This window comes from Ipomoea nil, unplaced genomic scaffold, assembly GCF_001879475.1.
Source record: "Ipomoea nil cultivar Tokyo-kokei standard unplaced genomic scaffold, Asagao_1.1 scaffold0688, whole genome shotgun sequence".
In the NCBI taxonomy this organism is placed as follows: Eukaryota; Viridiplantae; Streptophyta; class Magnoliopsida; order Solanales; family Convolvulaceae; genus Ipomoea; species Ipomoea nil.
The window spans coordinates 4,035,476-4,051,687 of NW_017617116.1; the positions used below are offsets into that span (position 1 = coordinate 4,035,476).

Sequence of the window (16,212 nt, forward strand, 5' to 3'; positions counted from 1 at the left end):
GGTTGCCAAGCAAACAGTCTGACCAACTTGGTTTGGGTTGCCCCCTTCAGCCATGAATATGAGGAAGTTGGGGTGGGGGTGCCAGGCAAATTAGGTAAATAGTTGTTGTTTATAGTATAGAATAATTTGTGAAATTAACTCAAGAGTTGGCCATTTGTTGTCTATTTGAAATGGGGATTCTAGTTGCAGTTTCTATCGCGGTGTTAGCTTGTCTTCTTCCCTAAACAGAGATGCCGCCAAAAGTTTGGTGGATATATATATATATATATATATATTGTTGCTGAAGCACTCTGGTTCTGCAATTCTGTGGACTGTTTCTTTCAACTGGAAGTTTAACGTAATGAACTACTTTATGCTTGTTAAATATCAAAGATAAAAGCCCTGCATATTGTAAGGTGAGATGAATTCTCAGAATCTAATTGTCCATTTCTGAGTTGGGGTTCGAGGTTCATCCTCATCAGTGTGCATCTACATCTATCCCACCGGTTTTGTTACTATTTCGTTTAGGCTATCTGCTTGCCGTAGAAGAAAAGAGGGTATTGTATTTCAGTAATACAATTATGTGGAAGCTGTTTCTTTTGTACTGTACTATGTTTGACAACATTTCAATACTGATGTTGAAGGGTTTCTCCTATTGTAGTTTGTCATTTGTACTATGTGGATGTTGAATGTTACACCAATGGCATTGTGTACAGTTATAATTTTGTGCTTCCAAGGTTTTAAGGTGGTGTTTGTGGTGGGATTTCTTTCCTTTCATGTTAATGATGTTTTGGGTCCAGTGAGTGTATGGTGCTGATGTGTTTGGAATGCCAAGTGGATATAGGAAGAGGGACATGAGTATCAAAGTTCAGTTTATTTTGACACCAACTGTAAATGATGTTTTAAACTTTAAAGCTTGAGATGCCCAGGAATGCGCAATCATTATTGTGTGGAGCTGTGTAAGTCATATTATCAAATATTCCGTAATATACATTGAGTACACAAATAATATTTTTTTAGTATATTAAAAATGTACATTATTTTGTATAGTATAATATTCAGTACATTAATAATGTACTTTTACAGGGCGTTTGGTTGGAAGGAAAGAATTATGAGAGAAAGGAATTGTAATTCGGTGATAAAAGAATAAGGTGGGAATAAAGTAGAAATTCAAATTACGTTGTTTGGTAGGGAGAAATAGAATTATTGGAATTGAGAAGGAAAGAAGTGATATAAAGACTAAAATACCCTTGTGCAATAATAATAGTAATAAAAATTAAGGGTAGTAGTGTCATTTGATCTAGTTTTCCTTTCTCAAATTCATTGAATTGCAATTCCTTCCAAGGAAATTGCATCTAACCAAACAACATGTTAGTATATTAAGAATGTACTTTTTGTTATGGTCAATACAGCACCGTATGAAACTATGAACTATGGCCCACATAATAATTTGTGGCAAATTATTGTGTGGACCATGGTCCACACAATGTTATGTGGACCATAACAAAAAGTACATTTTTAATATACTAAATGTACATTATTTTTGTACTAAATGTACGATATACAATATAATATACACTCAAAATAAAAATAATGTATATCCCCTGAATACAATTGTACATTATTTTTGTACTAAATGTACATTATTTTACAGTAGACAAAATATGGTCCACATAATTGTAATTGATAATTTGCCAGGAATGTGGGATTGGATCACAAACGGATATACCATCCCAAACATCCTATATGGGCCTAAAATCTTCAAAATTTTTGGGCTCATGGAGTAGTACTAAGAGGCAAAATATTTTATTGCAACACCTTTAGCAGAATTGTCATCCAATGAGTCTTGATTAAAATTTAGTTAAATTAGCCAATAGCCATATTTGCAAAATCCAGATATTAATGCACTATGCAAAAAAAACAAAAAACTTGATGGTTTAGATTTGGTAAATTAACCCTGTGTAATAGTTTGTGTAGTGGGCCCAATCGAGAGTATGTTGACAATAATTGAACTCATGATATTTTAATATGAAAATCATACTCCATCTATTCGACCACTCATTTCGGGGCATAAATGGACATATTTGAGGGCAAATTATGCTGTGCATCCGTATGCACCAAGCATGGTGCATACGGATGCAAAAACGATGTCGTTTTTATAAAGCGCGCGTCTCCCCTTAAAAAAAAAAAAAGGTTCGAAACTATAATTCCATAATCAATGAACTATAATTCCATAATTGATGAACTATAATTCCATAATCTAATCTATGAACTAAAATTTTCAGAATGAATGAACTAAAATTCCAGAATCTATGAACTAAAATTTCAGAATCGATGAACTATAATTCCAGAATCGATGAACTATAGTTCCATAATCGATGAACTATAATTCCATAATTCATGAACTAAAATTCCATAATGAATGAACAAAATAATGTTGTTACTATGAATCGAACCTGAATTTTTTTTTTTTTTTTTAAAGGAGAGACGCGCGTTTTTAATAAAACGATGTCGTTTTTGCATCTGTATGCACCATGGTGCATACAGATGCACATCATAACTATTCATATTTGAGTGTTGAACTTCATGTTGGAATCTTGCTGTTAGAGCAAAATCGATGACAATCCAATATAGAGGAGATTCTTTTGTTGGTGTGATCTATATTTTTACCCCAAAATTTAATTAATTATACTAACAAGAAGTCCAAATAGAGGCCCAAAATTTAATTGAACTCATTTCTTTAGTTTTGTCAAATTTTAAAATGTTTCACATATGATATGATCCCCAAATTTTATATCGTGAACCATAGTTAATATTAGAGTTAATACCTAAAATGGTCCCTCGACTATGCCATAATTATCAATTTGGTCATCAACTACCATTCTTACCCAATTAAGCCCTCAACTATGTAACTTTTACTCAATTAAGTCCTCAACTATACAATTTTTACCTAATTTAGTCCTCAACTATACAATTCTTACCCAATTTAGTCATCTGTATTAATTTGATTGTTTGTTGACTGTGAAAAGTCGGGATAAAATTATAATTTTACAAGATTTCTCCTTCCTCTCCATTTAGCAGCGCCAAACCATGCAGCAATACACTCCGATCAGATTTCGATCGTCAAAAAATCATTGAAAATCAAATTCATGGGCTATCCGATGCACAACCACTACTTCGATACTGACAGGTTTAGAACCCAACCGGAGCTTATTGCTACATGGTTTAGCGCTGCTAAATGCGGAGGAAAGAGAAAACATGTAAAATTATAACTTTATTTCCACTTTTGACAGTCAACAAACAGTCAAATTGACAAAGGACTAAATTGGGTAAAAATTGTATAGTTGAGGACTTAATTGGGTAAGAATGATAGTCGAGGACCAAATTGGTAATTACGACATAGTCGAGGGACTATTTTGGGTATTAACTCTTAATATTATAAGGTGAATTATTCTTTAAGGGTGTGTTTCGTTCATGAGTTTATACACTAGGAATGAGAATTAAAATCACAGTTAATGTTTGATTGGCAACTTCAATCAATTAAAAACTTCTTTTCCTAATTAAAAACGGGTATCATTTAATCTTATATCCATCATCATCTGTCACCTCTCGATCTGTTGCCTCCTCACTACATCCCTCCGATTTTTGTTTTGATTTTTTTTCATATTGGTGCTTTGGATTAATTGCTTTGATTTTTGGTTTTGTATTTTTAAAACCTTTATTCCTATTCTACCTCTTGATCTGTTGCCTCCTCACTACATCCCTCCGATTTTTGTTTTGATTTTTTGTTCATATTGGTACTTTGGATTAATTGCTTTGACTTTTTGATTTTGTATTTTTAAAACCTTTATTCCTATTCTAGGGTCATACATAATCAAACATCAAATATAGGTAATCATTCCAATTCCACCCTATATCAAACATCAATGCCGGATTTTAAGTTTTTGTGGCCCTGTTCTGGTAAATAACTGAGGCCCTCCAAAATCATAATTTTTAAAACTAACATATGCGAGTTTCGAACCTTTGACCTCCAAGTTAAAATATAATAAATACACATTGCAACCATCTCTTCATGGAACCTTTTACATTTAATTGAAAACTTTTAATTTTTATTTTTAAACTAGCTAGGTAAATATTAAATATTTGGCCTTTAAAATTTGGGGCCCCTCTAAAATTGGGAGCCCTGTGCGGTAGCCCAGCTTGCACAACCTAAAATCCGGCCCTGCCAAACATGCAAAATACTTTCACCAAAATTCACCATCATTACCAAGTACTTGATTCCATTCCGATTCTGATTCCCATGTGTGAACCAAACACACCCTAAATGTTTATTTTTAGTGTATTACAGACTCATTTTTAGTATTACTATCTGAAAATGAATTTATAGTACGTTAAAAATGAACATTTAGTCATGTCCTTATAATGTGGACCATGGTACTCGATATAACTTGCATATGATCCCTTACTATTTATACATTCGATCCGGATACATAATTTGAATTACAAATATTCATTCATTATCTGCAAAGTTTAATTTAAAAATACAACGCAATCTAGCTAACACTCTCCTGGTTGAGCTTGACACACAAGATTTTTCTAATATGATTTATTTCTCATGTGTAATTTGCAGACTATTATACAAGAGTGTGGTTTATCCGGTCAATACACACCCTCAAATAGTGATTACGCATTTCCCTCATCATTCGCACAAAAATACAACATAATAATAATTAAAAAAAAATTAAGTGAAAAGGCAATGTAACACCATCCAATAGCCAAACCAACTATGTTATAGTAAAAATCAGAGAGGAAAAAAAAAATACAAATTCATCATGTTAATCGGTTGGTCAACCCCAAAACATTGTACATATCGATTTTGAGGTATATGCTCATCAAGTATTCTTTCCCTTCTCCAAAAAAGAGAAGAAAAATGGGGAAAATTAAAAATTAAAAATTAAAAATAAAAATAAATAAGTGAGAGAAAAAAAAAAAAAAAAAAAAAAACTGGGTGGGTATCAATTACTAGCAATGATACAACATGCAGCAGCATCAACAGAAGGAGGCAGGGGGGTAAGATCAGATCAAGAATGATGATGAGATAAATAGTAAGAAGTAAAGTGAAATAAAAATAAAAAAAAATAATAATGGGAGTTAATAATAAAGTAAAAAAGAAAAAAAATTATAATTAAGCAGTTGAAGATGATGATGACTTTCTGGCATAGAGAAGCAGCATGACATGATGATTAGTAGTAGTAGCAGAGGTTGAGGGTTGTGGAAGCAAAGTGAATGGAGGAGGATGTTCATTATTGTTGTTGCTGTTGTTCATCCATATTTCATCTCTTACGTGTTGCAGTGTCAACGATGGCGCTAGCTCTTGCCCTCTACATCTTATCTCTATCTGCATGCACCATGCACAAACATTTTTATTATTTCCATCATAATCATAATCATGCATGTTGGGATTATTAAAAAAAAAATCATCAACATATAATATACATATCCAAGTATAATAATTTATAGGAAATTTTTAGGACGTCGATCTGTATTAGTGTCTTTTGTATTCAGTATAATCATGTATAATATGTCTGATTGTATAGGTACTATTTGGACAATGTTGACATACAATCTAAATAGCACTATTGTAAAAATCAGTCTAGGCGCCCTTAAACCGTGGCGATTTCCCCCTAGACGCTCGCTTAGGCGATCGGTTGCCTAGGCGCCCGCCTAGCGCCTAACTCGGTCGAATTCGATCGGCAAAGTTAACTTGTCCATTTCGGTTGAGTTAGCTGAGTTAACTTCGCTGACTTGACCTTGCTAATTTTTTTTTCATTATATATATATATATATATATATATATATATATATATATATATATATATATATATATATATATATATATATATACCCACAAATATTAAAATATGTCATATTTAGTACTAAAATGTGTCACCATGTAATCATATAATAAAAATTAAAAGCGACATATTTTTAATAATTGAGAACCAAATCAAGTTAATTTTAAACATGAAGACTAGAAATACAAAGAATGTAATAATAGTCAAAATATCAAAACTAGAATTAACTCAAATTATTATATATCTTAAAAGCATCAATAACAATCATTCAATCAATAATAACTAATTATAACATAGCTACCTATACTATAACTGAAATATTCACACAGCACATAATTAATATTTGATAAGAAATAAATTAAGCCCATTAAAGTTAGAAGACAAATAAGTCAAAGCTACATATACTATATATATTTTTTCAAAAACCAACCCAAAATAAAAATTTATAACATTTACTTTGCTAGTTTGAATTTTATCAAAGACAAAAAAAAAAAAAAAAGAATTAATGAGGTATAAATTTAGTCTTATTGCGAACAGTACTATATAAGAAGTAGAGACTAATAAGCTAGTTATATATGGACTTTTAAGTTTGGGATTTGAACTTTTATATATATATATATATATATATATATATATATATTCTATCATAATCTAATGTTTACTACTATGCAACTTTACTTTCGTAGCAATATCTACACTACCAAATATTATAACAAATGCTTACTATTACATCAAAAATTATATTCGTAACAAATGCATAATTTTATTTTTTTAGACTTACATAGTAATCAGTGTCACTTTCAATAGTAGAATACTTAACTCTGTCTCCTAACCGATACTCAATAATCAAATAAAAGGGGCTAAAGTATGATGAGAGTTGGAGGGTGATATTGAGGTCATGGTGACGTAGTGAAGCATTTTGGGTTTCGACAAATATTTGTAACGTCTGCTTTACTTTTGTGTCGATTGATTTGGTTTCATCCCCTTTATCGCAAAATGCATGATCCATCATGCATAATAATAATAATATTCATAATATTCATGCAGGAAATTCAGCCACAAAAAACCAACCCACTCACCCTACTTTAATCATTATATCTCCACCCCATACTATGATGCTATCATTTCTATTTTTCTCTCTTTCTTTCTTTTTGCCCCCCTACAAAACATTCTTTCCTTAACCACCCTCGTACCAAATATATTATATAATTTTTCAGGAGTTCCCAATTATCAATCACATATAAAGGGGAAAAAAAATAAATTATAAACACCTTCCACAATCTATATTTTGATAACTTTTTGTTGGTGATTGGTATTTTCAATCACTTTTGATTAGTGATTGGTAAATCAACATATATATATATATATATATATATATATATATATATATATATATATATATTGATTTCTAAAGTGATTAGAAACTCGATTTATTGTTACAAATCTTAAGTGTTCGGCCACTTTCTCGTGATCAAAAGTGCTAAAATTTTCCACTAATAACATATGAAAGTATCAAGATCAAACACTTACCACACTACGCTAGAAATGTATAGCTAGTAACAAAGGCATAACGTTATTTCTTTCTATTGCAGAATTCTGGACTCGACCCTTTAATCACCGCCCAACAATTTCTTCCCAAGTCTGAACACTTACCACTCTAATACCCATTGTCAAATCAAATATTTACGTCAAAAATTATATCTAGTAATGAAAATATAATTTTATTTTCTTATACCTATGTAACAAAAAAGAATAAATATGGACCGCTAATTTTAAAGATGTCATTGACACCTCGTTTGATGCCCCAAAGCCCTAATTCTAAAGGCCGCAGGCGTGAAAGAAATAAAATGAAATTCATGAAGAAAAGGTGACGGATCCAAAAAGTACGGCGACGAATCGGCATGCACTTTCGCTCTATCTTTTTTTCTTAAAAAAAAATAGTTTTCAAAGCAAATACCTAACAACAACAACATGTGCACATCGTCACATTTGCCCATTTCATGCACGTCTCATTCACGTCTATCTTTCTAAGAGAATTAAGAAAAAAAAAAAAAAAAAACCCTAAAGGTCAATATTCCTTCATGAATGATGATAAGGTGCCATCTTTAATCTATTAATCTAACATCTTTTAAAAATTATATTTACATTTCGTGGATAAACTTGTCACTATTACACATAGTTTTATTTATTATCTATATATTATCTTAGATTCTTAGTGTGTGGCAATTGTATCCATCACCTACCCCTATCAGATGTACTATTTTGTTTTTTAAAGTTATTGAATATTGTGACATTATTATATCCGATAGTCTTATACTTCTAATGTTATCTTATTACAACTTTGACTTTCATTTGTGTTGTCACAGTTAGTCCACGGTTTAATTAAGTTTCATTATTATTAAAGAGTGCTAACATGTAATTTCATCATACAAATATAAGAGTTTACATAGTTAGAATTTACATGTTGGGGCAAAAGGCTGAATGATGAAATTTTATGTTAGTCATTTTTATTAAACAGTTGATTGACAAAACTTTAAATAGAGGATTGATTAAGGCAATCAAATGAAAGTCAATAATGTAATTAAGCAAAATTAAAAGAATAGGACTGAATATAGTAATACCGTAATAATTGAGGGCTAAATGTAAAATTTTGCTGTTCTATTAAAAAATGTATACCTTTTGCAATAATCTAATAGAGCGATATGTAGTTCCCATAACGCCATGCAAATAAATTTCTTTTATTTTTTCCAAAATTTTAAATATCATTTTTTGGGGATACAAATGCATAGTGAACAATATTATGAAAAATGAAAAAAAAAGATATAAAACTTTCAAAATTTTCATTATTATTCTATAATAATGTGATGAATAAGAAGACAAAAAGTGGTGAGTGGTATGAAAATGAGTTTGCAAGCTAGGGTGGTTGTGGACTAGCTTAGGGATCAATGGGAAAGAGAAGAAAAGAATAGAATGGGGAGGGGTAGTGTGAAATTTCCTAATTAAAGTATGCCAGAGGGTGGGTTATCTGTGATCGTTTTGTCAAGATTAATCACTTATCACTATATTAAAATTTATAATATAATTAGTAACAAAAATGTAGTAATTCTATTTGTTATACTTATCACTTATGTAACAATCATTATTGTATTTCACCTTTTAGCCTTTCCCCGCTAAGTTTGGAACCTATTTTAATCGGTGACAATACCGACTGCTAGCTTAGCTTGATCCACACAACACGTAACCAGACTTTTTATTTAATATATTCCTTTTGTGACGACCCTCTTTCTTCTTGGTATATATGTTGATTTCACTGCCCTTTTTGGGATTTTATTCCTTTTTAAAGATAATAAAGTGTTTGGTAAATCACTTTTAATTGATTGTGTTAGTAGATTTGACTAGTTGATATCATTAGCTGATTGTAGAAAAATGTTTGGTAAATTAGTTGTTAGTTGATAACAGATTACATGCATACACTATGTCTTTCTCAAAAAGTTGATCGAAAAGGTTGCTTTAAGCAGTCCCCTAGCTTATGCGTAATAATATGTATAAACTATACAAAAGTGATAAATCGAGCTAAAAAGATTTATGCGAGAGACTCGATTAAGAGGATTTGGCAAGAGAGTTGATTTTTGGAAGAGAGAGAGATGATGGGATATTTTAATGAAAGGGCACCACTTAAGGTGGGGTTTTGATGGGTGTAAAGGGGCCTACACACACATTAGCTATTGTACGTAAGGGCTGAGTTTAAACTATCAAAAGCATGACGAAACCATGCAAATTAAACATTCCCTTTCTCCTTTTAAACCATTTTACACGCAAGGATGACGACCATAAGCTAGCAAACTATATATATTATATAATCATATCTCGAATTTATATAAGTCACTGTTGAAAAATCTATAATTTTCAACTACTGAAAAATGATCGAAAATATAAAGTTTGAGGTAAAAAAAATATGATTTCTCATCAAAATTTTAATAATTAACAGTTGAAAAATGTTAGAGTTTCACCATTAGAAAGTAATCCAAAAACTTAAGATATGAAGTAAATTCTCTGATTTTCAATCACTTTATTCGTATTACCAACCACTAATAGAGGAATATTAATATTAGAAGAGATTCATATTCACTGCTTAGATTAAAATGGTTTTTAAGACATAATTTGTGCTCTTGAACAACATGGTCCACGTGTGTTCTTAGTGGCCCTAGGATGATCATTTTGATGCTTAATATCCACCTCTTTTTCCCCTTTTCAAAAAGTCAATGCACTCAATATATTTGTTTTTTTTTTTTTTTTTGAAAAAAAATATAAATTTCTTTATTCTTTGGGTATATTTTGAAGGCTCTCTTCTAATCATTATCCTAAAGACTATTATCCCAATGGTAATAAAGAAATTTCCCATCGCTGCTCACGTATGTCCTGCCTAATCATTACGAGATATATATATCTATCATCTATATATCTCTTTTCTTCTTTGTGCGCCTACCTAGCTACTATGAGCATCAACTAGCTTCATGTACCCAAAAACCCATGTTTGGTTAGATTTGATATCAAATCAATTCCAAGATTTTATATTTTTTTAGGTATTATAATCTTCTAGGTGTTTAAAAATATCAACCACAATAAATATTAAAAATTTAGGGTTTTAGGTTAGAAGCAACCTCCGACCAATTTTGTAATGCAGCTGTATTTTGGTGGGAGAGTAATCTTTTAAATTGCTTTATTTTCGTAAGAGGATTTTACACTGATATGGAAAAGGTACAGAATACTAAAAGTCTATGTATTTATTTTCTTTATAAATAAGATGACAACCAAAATGAAGGGTGTAACTATATTTAGATAAAAAAGACTACATCAAAGATTCTTTATGTTTTTGAAAAGGGTAAAAGTGTGAGGAAGGGGGTTTGGGAAGGAGAGAAATAGAGGAAACACAAATCTAATGTCCATACAAGACTCAATTCGGTGAATACAAATTAAATACGTTTTTTTTTAAACAATACAAAGAATAATCATATGATCAAGACCATCTAAAGACGATCGGATATGTATTGTTAATATATATGTTAATATGTTAACTAAGAAAATATAGGGTAATTAATTAATTATTTATTTTATGTATTTTATGTATTTATTTTAACCAAGACTATGTTGTCTAATGGTATCTGGATTGGACTTCCATTTGGAATGTATATGTATATGTATATGTCATGGACAGGATAGTTGACCTTATACTAACTACTAAAATATGTCTCATGAGAACTAACAAAATGAAGAGGAATATTATGCTAATGTCTGAACAGAATGTTGTCTGTCATTGTGTCATTATATATATATATATATATATATATATATATATATATATATATATATATATATATATATATATATATATATATATATTGCCCATGGCTTAATGTCTACGTGCCTTAGTAGGAGAGGGTAGGTGAGGATGACAAGCAATCTTATATAATAAAAAAAAAAAAATCTCAAAGGAATCACAGATTGAAACTTCAACTAACAAAAATTTCCATGTTTAGTTGTTGTTACCATGTTTTTGTATTAGATTAATCAGGAATATATCCTTACATATCCTTAATCCTAATTGTTAATTAACAATAATAAGCAAAAATTCGATTATTGTCAAAGGTTTCTGTATTGGTCTCTACATGCATGCAAATAACCCCATATTGTCATACTGGAAAAACTATAAATATAATCTCCCCCCTCTAATAAAAAAAGAATAAAAATATTCATATTATTATTCTGCAAGAAATTCAAGATGTTATTATATGATAATACATCATGAAAAATGACATAATAATTTGATGTTATATCATGCAAGTTTTATATATGCATGCATTTTACTATATACACTGCCCGAGCCAGTTTCAATAATTATGGGATATTTCAACATTGACTTTCATGGATTAAATTAATGCAACAAAGAACCTAGAAACAGCCAACGCAACGATGTATACATGAATCTGCCTAGGTTAATTGATGAAGCAACGACATCCTATAGAATATTTGAGCTGACTAGGAAACACGAAAACACAACCAAGTTTCTAGCTAGCTAGGTTTCTTTTTGTACTATGCAGTATCCCAATTAAGTTGGTCGGACAGTTAGCTGGTTAAATACTTGAATTACAAGATTATAAGTTTAATTTAACCCCACCTCAATCAAGTTGGTCGATCAATTAACTGATTCGTTAACTACAAAGTTATAAGTTTGACTCTGTATGAGAGCTGTCTATAAGCAACGGTTGTGGATTTTTGGGTAAAATAAATGTTTGTTTGTGCATGGAAACGTAGAAGATTTGATAGAATGGCAGCCATAAATGCTGCAACTAACCAACACCGAAACGTTATTTTCATGGAAGCTGCAGCTAGCTAGGGTAGCTATTATATTCCTTAACCTCTACGACGATAAAATTGTGGGGTGATAAGGTGGTACGTTAATTTCTCCGAACATATCTTCACTTGGTTCTTACACATTTCCTCCAAATAGAATAATCATAATCACCAACTTCTGATATAACCAAGCAGAAGCTGGAGGGTTCCCATAATTATATATATTAGACGTACAGAAAAGGCATGTTTTGTTGTGTAAGTGTGTATGTATAGGCCAAACACCCTATCTATATATGAGCTTAAGCTAATAATACAAAACCAGAAGATGGGTTCCAAGAAACGTACGTCCCACCTAATTATGAAGTCATCTAAGAAACCCTTTAGTTCTGCTGTCTCTCTCACCAACCATCTCTAATTTGCCACTCCACAAAATCCAATGATTCTAAACTTCAATTTTTTGTTTTTTGATTAATCAGGAAATTAAAACTGCAGCCATTACGTACTTGACAATTCTGTTTTAGACTGCAGTCACTATTCGAGGGTACGTATATAACGATTCTAAAGTTTAGTTTTAGGTTTTTTTGAGTGACGAGGGAAACGGACCTGACCTACTGTTACTATTTGAGGATATACACTGATTCTAAAGTTAGGCGTAGTTAAAGTTATAGCAAGAAAAGGGGACAAAAAGAGGGTGAAAGAATGTAGGGGCTTATGTTACATACCTCGGACTCGTTGTCGAGTTGTAGCTTGTTGACTAGATACTTCATCACCAATCGGATTGTCATGCTTCCATCTCTGATAATAACAAGAATGATGTACAAATTAACAACATCATTAAACTAAACCCACATACAGATCGAATGTAGATGAGCTGAGATAGTTTTTTGCTAAGAAATTGCAGAAATAATTAAACGACAAGAATATATATGAATTTGTTGGGGTTAAGGTTGATTGAATACTGACTTGATTCTTAGGTAGCTCTTGGATATCTGCGGCAAAAATGGCTCCTTGGCTCTGCAACGTATGCCAAAACACTATTCAGAAAAAGAACAGAAAATGGAAGAAATTAAACAAGAAAACTAACAGAAATATGGGTGTTGTTTTGGGTGACGAGAAAAATTCATAGCCAGAATTAGTGATTTTAGTTAGCAAAAGACTATAAACTAATTAAGAAGGCTAATAGGCTAGAAATATGGGTGTTGTTATATATGGCGGTTTTTTTTTACTTACTGATTTTGAGAAGCTTGAAGCGAAAACCATATACCGGAAAGTGGACGTCGAGGAGGATCAATCACTCTAAAGTCCAAGCTCGGAGATGACGACCCTCCGGCGGCGTGGGCTACGCCGCCGACTCCGGCGTAGAGTAATGGGAATGCACCGGGGCGAGGCGCGAAGCGGGAGCCTGAGAGCGGCGGCGCGTACATAAACGGGGGAGACGAGGAACTCGGGGCGGAAACGCCCGGCGGCGGCGGCGGGATGGCCATGACGGGTCGGATTGCCCAGTTTATGTCCGCGGCGCCCGGCTGTTGCTGTTGTTGTTGTTGCAAGAAGTAAGACGGGGGCGCACTAATATACCCCACGGCGGCCGGCGTCGCTACACTATTGGTTAGCTGGAAATGCGGCGGCAGCGGCTGCCGAAACTCCACCCCCGACGCCGCCGCCGCACTTAACGGATACTGCGGCGGCAACGGCAGCGGCAGCGGCGGCGGCCCACTACTCGGCCCAGGCGGCAGCAGATCGAGCTCCACTAATCCTAGACCACCCCGCCCGTTTTTATGGTGGCCGCTCGCGGCGGCGCCACCGCCGCCGCCGCCGCCGATACTCAATTGAAGCCATCCCTTATGATCATCCTCCACCTCCTCCTCCTCCCTCGTAACCGCCGTAGCGGGCACTACGACATCCTTAGAATAACTGGGCCCAGCTTCCTCGTTAACACTCTCCGTCCTAGATTCATCTTCCGCCATTACCGTATCCTCTTCAAGATTCTGAGCCCCGACCAAACAACCTGCGCTCTTATTATAGTAACAGTGGTAAGATTGAGGAAACCCTTGCTGTTCTAATTGGCTCATAAGACCTCTATACCCGTGACCAAGACCATCAAAATGCTGTCCACACAGGTTTTGATCAGAATAATAGTAATAATAATAAGCAGGAAAATTGTTATCAAACATGGTCATATTCAAACCCCCAAAACCCCCAACAAAAACCCACACAATTCTGGGAAACTAATGTTGTCGCTACTATTCTCGATCTGGGTAACTAAAGCCATATATGTATATATAGATACACGATTGATGACAAGCTAGGAAACACAAATCTATCACCAGAAATCTCAAACCCAAGCTTTTCTGTTATTGTACTTCCCAGCAAGAACTAAGCAGAGGAAGACGATGATGAAGAAGAAGGTGGCGTTTTGTTTTCTTGAAGGTGGTGTAGTTATGGCGGGGAAGGAATCAACAGAGATACCCATTGACCAGCCCACAGAGGGAGAGAGAGAGAGATTTATGTGTTTTGTTGTGTTGATGAATGAAATGATAGTAGGTAGGAACTAGGCAAGGAAGAGGAGGAGTAATAGGTTTTGTTTGTTCTCACGTAGTATAGTATGTATGTATGTATGTATGTAGTACAACGTGGTGTTGATTATCCTTGACAAATCAGTGGACAAGAATGAGAATAATACCTGCAAATCTCACTTTCCATTAATTCCCAAATTCCCTTTGTTTGGAAGCTTGTGAAGGGGGAATTCATGAAATGTTTTTCAGGTCATATTAGGTAAAATATAGAAAATATTACATATATTCTCACTTTTTACTGATAACTTTTATCCCTTCTTACAAATTCTTGATGTAAAGGACCCACATAATTGAAATATACCATCTTTGTCTTCCACGTCAGAAAGTAAAATTGGAATACATGTAGTAGAACTCGTAAAATACTGGAGAGATCCGTGGGATGAGATGGTGGTCCGTCAGTTGCATTCTAGCTACTATTTTATTACTTTGGGGTTTTCTATTTATTATTATTCTTTTCTTTAATTTTCTGCCTGCAGGGGTACTTCTGACACTTCCCCACCAATTTATATAATTATCAATACTTCTAATCTTTCCTTGACTTTTATTTTTTTTTTATTTTTTTATATTTTTTTTTATTTAAAACAATACAATTACTCCTCTCATCTTTCTCTTCTAAACTAATAGTTTGTTTATAGTTGATAGAGATTTTAAAATTAACGGAAATTAATAATTCTACATTTACACTTTAGCCCATATATAAAGTAGAAAGTTCTTTAGAACTTTTATTTCTTTAGAATTTTTATTAAAATGATTAATTTATCAAACACCGTGGAGTTGTGTAATAAGTAGAATATATGTCAATGTGAAAAAAATAGTGCAATTAAAAAGATGAGATAATAAAGAGATTAAAAATAATCAATATGATGGTTTTTTTTTTATTATTATTTTAAATCGGCCCACCATAGAACTGGAGAATAAGAAATACAAAAATGATAGAGACAATGGAGGTTGGTAATGAGACATGGGGTACCTAGTATGTACCTTTTCGATCTCAGATATAATTTTGATTAACAATAAGTGATTATAGCTTCGCACAAGTTATAAAAATAAGAACTCGTCAATGCTTTGATTCATAATTTGATGCATCTCAAAATGGTTCTAGCTTGATCTTGTTCCTTTTGTAGACCCTTGAATTGGAATGGTTATATATTTTCTTCGTTGCATAGCAATTAGTCATAGGTTTCAATGGGAGGATGCTGGACTCTGTCATTCAAGTCGATGCCCAACAAATAATGAATTAAGTACACTCTATCCGCATAAATGTACTATTTGAAGTTTCCATCTAGCCTATAGCCAATAAGCTAGAGGTCATTGAATTTGATTGAGTTTATTAATTAAAATGTGATGAAATATCTTGTAATGAATATAAACTTAAAAACGTACGTGGAGATAATAATGAGTAAATTGAAAATGAATGAAATATGGTGGATCGAGTTATAATAGGTACATACGTG

The 16,212-nt window shown here is 32.8% G+C and overlaps 1 protein-coding gene across 2 annotated transcripts; it reads right to left on the bottom strand.

Moving 5' to 3' along the window:
- Nucleotides 1-4,751: 4,751 nt before the first annotated feature.
- On the bottom strand, nucleotides 4,752-14,526 carry LOC109175358. Of its 2 annotated transcripts, none has more exons than XM_019324616.1 (4): nucleotides 13,416-14,526; nucleotides 13,149-13,199; nucleotides 12,908-12,980; nucleotides 4,752-5,377 (listed from the first exon to the last, which is right to left on the bottom strand). In XM_019324616.1, exons 1-4 carry the CDS (start codon nucleotides 14,360-14,362, stop codon nucleotides 5,165-5,167), a joined length of 1,284 nt encoding a protein of 427 aa, XP_019180161.1. In that variant the 5' UTR covers nucleotides 14,363-14,526; the 3' UTR covers nucleotides 4,752-5,164. The 2 variants fall into 2 exon arrangements, with proteins under 2 accessions (XP_019180161.1, XP_019180160.1); XM_019324615.1 differs by having other exon boundaries at nucleotides 4,752-5,373; nucleotides 12,895-12,980.
- Between the last annotated feature and the right edge of the window lie 1,686 nt (nucleotides 14,527-16,212).

Excerpts from the sequence above, each read along its gene's own strand:
- LOC109175358 (XM_019324615.1), bottom strand. The coding sequence starts at position 14,362 with ATGACCATGTTTGATAACAATTTTCCTGCTTATTATTATTACTATTAT. Across the intron at positions 13,200-13,415 it reads CTTCAAGCTTCTCAAAATCA|AGCCAAGGAGCCATTTTTGC; the intron begins GTAAGTAAAAAA and ends CATACGTTGCAG. Across the intron at positions 5,374-12,894 it reads GTCCGAGGTATGTAACATAA|AGATAAGATGTAGAGGGCAA; the intron begins GCCCCTACATTC and ends GCATGCAGATAG.